Here is a 6,730-nt window from a genome sequence, read left to right as displayed (position 1 = left end):
GTCATTTTTCAAAGCTTTCTGCTTTTTTAAGGCCACTGCCAGCTCTGGAGCATCTTTGAGTAAATGTGCTTCACACACACACACAGCATAGATAACGGGATATGTCAAGCCAATTAAAGCCGCATTGTTTGAAGAGCTCCAGGGATGATGTATTTCTGTAGTCCAACAGGAAGTTAGCATCACCCTGGTACCCTCCACAAAAATCCAGTGGGACTGTTCCAATCAGCTCTGTGGCAAACATGTTTATGATGTTCAGCAAGATAATCTCCATAAATGAACACCACTTCTATGATTTTTGAAGTTTGAATGCAACCGCCAGCAGTAAAAAGCTAACGTTAGGCTAAAAACGAGCTACACCACGGTTGCATGAACGCGAGTATAAACAACGAGGCTGTAAAGGAGGACGAGTCGGCGTGATGACGTTTAGTCGTTTAATTTAGACAATTGTTAGGAACCATCTTTTTGAAAACGCACAAAAGCTTCAAAATGTCTTCAGCTTGTGTTAACCACAAAACTTATATCGGGCATCTAACTAAGAAACCCAATGACTTCCAGACGACTGAACCCAAAGTGCTAAAATGCTAACACCTGTAGCACTCTATTACTGCAGAACGCCATAGAGGACGCAATACTGTTCAGGGTCTTGTGTGTTTTGGACACCGCTTTGGACTGTAGGAGTATAAATGACTGATCTTAACCACTATTGAGTCCTGCATTTAAAAAGAGCAAGAATTTGCAATAGCTGCGACCACTTCCATGCATGGTTCATGAAAGTTCTGACTTTAAGTATAGGAGGCAGGCAAGGTTAACCCGCACCAATGAAAAACAAACTCTGAACAGTTACAAGAGGGTTCTATTTCATCCTCGCTGACCGCCAGAGGGAGTGCTTTAACTCTGAATATCTTCATCTCGCGCATGCACAGGTCAAGTATTAATATAAACAAAGTCATGTGACCCAGGATGACCCTGGCTAGGTTTACGTTCCAGGCTGCGATGGAATAGTCCTTTTCTTTTAGGAAGGTTCCTAACGGAGTGAAATGACCCGGAAGTATCTCAGTAGCAGCTATGATGAGAGCTGTTTGAATCCTCTAAATGTTGAGGAAAATAGCTTCAATGCTTCCTTTATTATGTCCTTTAGCAGAGGATACACTGAACCATCCTTTACCAAAGGATAGGAGAGAATAACATCCCATAATTTCTTGCGGCCGCAGCATTTAAGGCAACGCACCATTCGGTCGTTCCTGATAACAAACGATATGCTTATCTTGCAGCTTATTTTCATACACCCAAACACTAATTGGGATTCATATGAGTGGACAGTGACCATTTAGTTTCACTTTATTTTTAACAATCAATTAACAAATCATCAACATAAATAAATATTACATGTCTGAAAAGAAGTTGGAGGAAGTATATGGTCCTACACCTTCTCCAATATTTCCAGTGTACACTGGTCTCTTATCCTGCGGGCTTATTTGTTTCTGCTTCCTAAACTTTGCAGCACTACTCCTGTGGCGTGGCCAACACCTGTACAAAAAATACATCAAAACATGCGGAATGATCGGGACTGGTGTGCTATGACTTTTCTAAGAGATTCGCGCAGCGGTTTCGGAAGAAATCGCGCAAAATCGTGATTTTTTTGCTCCATAGGAATGAATGGAAAATCATTGTGAAGAGAACTCAAAAACACTCATCTTTGGGGCCATACAGAGTCACCATCCTTTAACGTAGAAACATGATTAAAAGTTTAAATGGGTAACGATATTTGGGACTTTATTGCGCCAAATGGGCATTTTGATAGCTTGTACGGTTTTCATGAAATCGCAGTTTACGTTTTGTGAAATTTTCAGACCGTTTCAGATTTTATAATGGGTGTGTATTGCGTGGATCGTTAAGTGTTAGAGCGCCTGACATCACGGCTAAAGTGGAGGAGAGCTTTAAAATCTTTTGAAAATGTTCCAAAGAAATTGCTCTCTAGCCCACAATTTTCACTCTTCATAGATAATTTTTTCATCAAATTTGTTTTAGAGTTGGGTTATCTCCATATTCAGATCGACGACAGTAAAACATGCTTAAAGACATAATGAATAAATAGGAATAAGTTGCAACAGATTGCTGATACTGGAACTTATTTTTTTACACTTAAGGCAAAAACACCAACTATGTTTGAGAAATGTTATAAGCCACACAAAGCTCAACTTAACATTTAGAACATAAAACAAACCCAAGCCAATCCTATTTAGTCAGACAAGTCAGAATATAACAACTTGGCTTCAACCTTATTTAGCTTTGCTGCTGAGAATTTAAATTCAAATTGATAACTACTGTCAGCTTTTTCTCGAGGCAGGAGCTCCTCTTACCTTTCCTTAAATACCCTCAGAGACCCTCAGAGAAAGAGCAAGACAGGAACTTTGGTTGGAAATGGAAAAATTACAACCCAGTTTTATTGTTTTTTAACAATAATGAGAACAGAAATTGAATGAATATAATACAGAAACAAAAAAGTCAAATATAGCCAAAATGACAAAAAAATGCTCTAATGAAAAGATTTGCCCTGAAAAGCCCCAAAGAAAAGGTCATAAAGCCCCTCTGGCTGCTTCTTGTCCTCCATTGTTGAAGTGTCACCAAAGAGTTTAGAAACAAAGAGACAAAACTGTTTGCCACTTTGGACTGAAAATGCTTATTATATTTATAATATTGTATTGGTCAACACAGACCATTTTGGTAGAATATGACAAAAGAATAGAAATTATTTTGTTTTACTTTTGTACGGCACTTTGAAGGCGGACGTTTTACCGGCGTCCGATAGTCACTTTCAGTCCAAAATGGCGGAAGCGTGGCTTTGCTGCTGGGCGCCGACGTTGCAATGGAACGAACAATTGACTTTCACTTCTTGGCAGTATACGTTCTTTGGGGTCACCATGGTTACAGACCTGACATCCTGTTTCATCTTTGCCAGACTTCAGCATTGAGCGCAACATAGCAAAAGGAGCCTTTCTTCCATTTTGTTACATACGACAGTATTTATCATTCAGTGAATGTAAAGCAAAGAAGATTACATGTTGATAAATTAATCAAATCAATTACTTGTTACCACCATTTAAATGAGCACAAAACATGGGATTATATGTGAGGAATAAAATCATAACTGGGACTAAAATACCCTTGGCTCAATAAAAGAAGAGAATTCATAATAATCTTGTAAAAGGAAATAAAGCAACTACTAATGAAATGTATTTGATTTGTTGTTATTAGAAAAAACGATCCTTCTCTAGCCTCTTGGTTAAAGGTTAAAGATCCATTGTCTAGCTCGTCAGCATTAAGTGTCTGTCAGGTACGAAAACCTGAGAATGTTATGAAAAAAGTATTTTCATTCATTTTAATCCCAAACAAATTTATATTCAACGTCTTTCATTTTGTCTTTGTAAACAGCATCAAAGTACTCTGCCTCTGCCACTGTTAGATAGTTTTTCCAGTCTCCAGAAAGTCCTGAAAACACAACATGCAAAAAGAGGAATCATAATGAACTTGTGTGTGAAATTAGGTCCCTATTTTAAATTATGTTTTGTTTATGTAATTTTCTATATAGTATTAAATCTGTGCACATTAGTTTGTATAGGTAGTCACTTCTAGTTAATTTTCTGTATAAAGATAGTGTGCATGACTATGAATTGCATCCCATGACCGTGGATTGAAATTGTACTGTATGTGTTATTCATTGAAACTCACCCTTCCTGAGAAATTCTGACTTTGTCTGGTCCATGACCACAGATTCAGGCATAGTAGAGTAGTTGGACATGTTGTTCTTCTTCATGTTCTTGAACAAACATTGGTCGGCTATCTTCTCTATAACCTCAGCATCCAGAGGTTTCTGCAAGAACTGAGCGATTCTGGCCACAGAGCCCTTCAGGTCCTGCACCACAGAGAAACACCCATCAGCTCATATTCCTGCAACAACTCTCACAGTAGGACTTTGACTTTTTCATTTCTGTTTGTCCTGTACTTTGGTTTATGACCAAATACCTGCAAAGCCAATGACAAATTCCCATCAGCCTCAGCTGTACTTGTGTTTAGTGCTAATTATGGTAGCACACTAAACTAAGTTGGTAAAAGCTATATTTGCTAGACATAATAATAATAATAATAATAATAATAATAATAATATGTTTTATTTATAAAGCACTTTTCGAGATACCCATAGACACTTTACATAATAGATAAATAATTAAAGCACACCAAACATTCAAATTAGTCGTAAAAAGGTTAGTCTGTATGGAATGCCATTTCATTCAATATTAAATAAATAAATAAATAATTGTGTATCAGCAAACTTTCCGGCGAAGTAGTCTCCAGCGTCTCCGGGGAGTGAGGCGGTGGGACCGTGGGGGGTGTGCCAGCTAGCTAATTCTTGTGTTTTGGTTTGAATCTGTGAGACAACCACGCCCCATTCATTTGAATATAACAGATGGAAATAAAAAGAGCTGTGAAATAAATGTGGCATTAGGAAATGAAAGTCTCCTGTAATAAATAAAAGAAGTCCTTTGACAAAACATCCTTTTTAAAAAAAATAAAAACCTATTCATTTATTTATTGTAACTATATTGACTCATTTATACATTTCTATTTATTTATATATTTATTGCCTCATTTATTTATTTCAGGATTTATTTCCTAGGCTGTAGACTATTAGTATTGTTCAAACCTTTTGAGAAGTATTGTTGAATATCTCACCATTAACATCTCTTCATAGGAGATGTGCATCACGTGCTCTTTATCTTCAGCATTCAGCCAGCTCTTTACGTGATCAAACCATGTGCCAAATAAAACTAGAAGGAAAAAAAAAATCACAAAAGCTCCATTATCAAGAGTGAGCTATAACTTAGAACATTCAGGTCTTTGAACAGCAGTTCAGGTAAATTTTACTGTATAGAGTGCTCCAGGGATGACGCATTTTTGTAGGTCAACCAGGAAGTTAGCATCGCCTTGATTCCCTCGACAAAAAGCCAACAGGATTGTTCCATTGGGTTTTTGATTCTTGCAGAAAATTAGCTCTGTGACAAACGAATGTTTCTGATAATTACACGTTTTGTTCAACAAGATAATCTACACAAATGAACACCACTTTTATGATTTTTGAAGTATGAATGCAATCGCCAGCAGTAAAAGGCTAACGTTAGGCTATTAACTAACTACACCACGGTCACATGAGCATGAGTAAACACAACGAGGCTGTAAAGGAGGATCAGTCGGTGTGATGACATTTATTAGTCTCATTTAGCCACTTTTTAACAACCGCTTTTTTTAGGACACGTAAAGGCTTCAGAATTCACAAGTGGGTTATTTACGGACGTATTTTATATTGTAGAACAAAAAACTAAAATCTCTTCAGCTCGTGTTAACCACAGACCTGATTTCAGGCATCTAACCAGAAGTGCTAAAATGCTAACTCATCCCTGGGTTTTAGGACTCAAATATATCGTATTGAAATAAAATTGAGAACAATCTTTTCCATCAAGGAACTTGTGGAGGAACTCGCTCTTGGAGCCTGGGTTGATCAAGTGGGCGGCCATCCCATAATAATGAAAGGAAGATGTTAACACATCTCTTGGGTTTCTCACGACATTGATGACCTGAAAGGATGTTGTCACATTCATCATTAACTCAGCTATTTCTATGACATCAAAGGTAGAATGTGCCAATCAAAAGACTGATGATAATGACCATGACATAAACCATATGGCAGATTTACCTTTGGCTTAACTTCAAAGAAAGATGGAGGCATCATGTTGTACCACATATGTGTAGTTGACAGTCGTGGAGACGGCCTCTCTTCAAGGGTAACGTTTAAGGTCTTCTCCAGCCAGGGAGCACGCTTCCAGTTAGGAAGAGTCTCAACAGAAGCTGGATCTCCTCCACTGACTATCAAAGGGACAATCTCCTGCGTCCAAGTCGTACCTGAGTAGGACAGCACAAATGTTCTCAAATCTGTAGTTAGACTTTAAAATGCACATTTAGTAGTTTATCTTTTCTTTAAGTGTATATATACATGTATATATATAAGAAATGTGATGATGCACACACTAGAGAAGTAAGAATGACTGCTTACCTGACTTGGGATACGTTGCAATGATGATGTCATCTGGCCGAAAAGAAAACTCCTCAAAGTATTTCAGGCTCTGCGGAGTGTGTTGAGATGTAGGGATAGAGATCCCTTTGTAAACTGTGCATAACTCGGCCTCAGTCATAGTTCAGAGCAAATATTAGCAGAGTTCCAGTAGTTGATGTCAGGTCGGCACAGGCAACTGTGAGAGTGTGGAATTGTTGTTCTTGTCTTTAACGGTGACTGTTGACTACTCCTCCTCTACTAGCTGATCTGACGAGTGGGACGTATTCTTGAACAGGTTAGACAAGTGTCACATTGCGTCCTGGGCCACATTAAGGACCGCCTACTCTACTGATGTCCAGCTGGGACCCGCGGGGCTCTGGGCCCCTCAGGTGAATAAACAGACAGACACGGGCACTTGTCAGCATGGGAACGGCCTCTGGGCTCTACTGGATCCTGTCGGTACAACTGTATTTTATTAAAATATGTCTTGATAAAGCCACATATCTACAGACTATCAGACTAGGCACGCAAAGTGCTTTATTATTATACTGTCGGAGATGCGTCTGTGTTTTTGTTCCGCTGCTTTGCGCGGAGCTGACACCCGACCCCCCATCTGTTCTCTGT

General features: G+C 38.6%; 1 protein-coding gene across 1 annotated transcript; it reads right to left on the bottom strand.

The window, feature by feature from the left end:
- Positions 1-2,999: 2,999 nt before the first annotated feature.
- Positions 3,000-6,433, bottom strand: LOC119480677 (sulfotransferase 2B1-like). The gene is made up of 6 exons (XM_037757181.1): positions 6,107-6,433; positions 5,750-5,955; positions 5,501-5,630; positions 4,732-4,826; positions 3,730-3,913; positions 3,000-3,489 (listed from the first exon to the last, which is right to left on the bottom strand). Exons 1-6 carry the CDS (start codon positions 6,243-6,245, stop codon positions 3,380-3,382), a joined length of 864 nt encoding a protein of 287 aa, XP_037613109.1. The 5' UTR covers positions 6,246-6,433; the 3' UTR covers positions 3,000-3,379.
- Positions 6,434-6,730: the final 297 nt, after the last annotated feature.

The sequence above is a fragment of the Sebastes umbrosus genome, chromosome 21 (genome assembly GCF_015220745.1).
Source record: "Sebastes umbrosus isolate fSebUmb1 chromosome 21, fSebUmb1.pri, whole genome shotgun sequence".
Classification (NCBI taxonomy): Eukaryota; Metazoa; Chordata; class Actinopteri; order Perciformes; family Sebastidae; genus Sebastes; species Sebastes umbrosus.
Note: the sequence above shows the minus strand (reverse complement) of the source record. Positions and strands in the feature narration are given on the sequence as shown.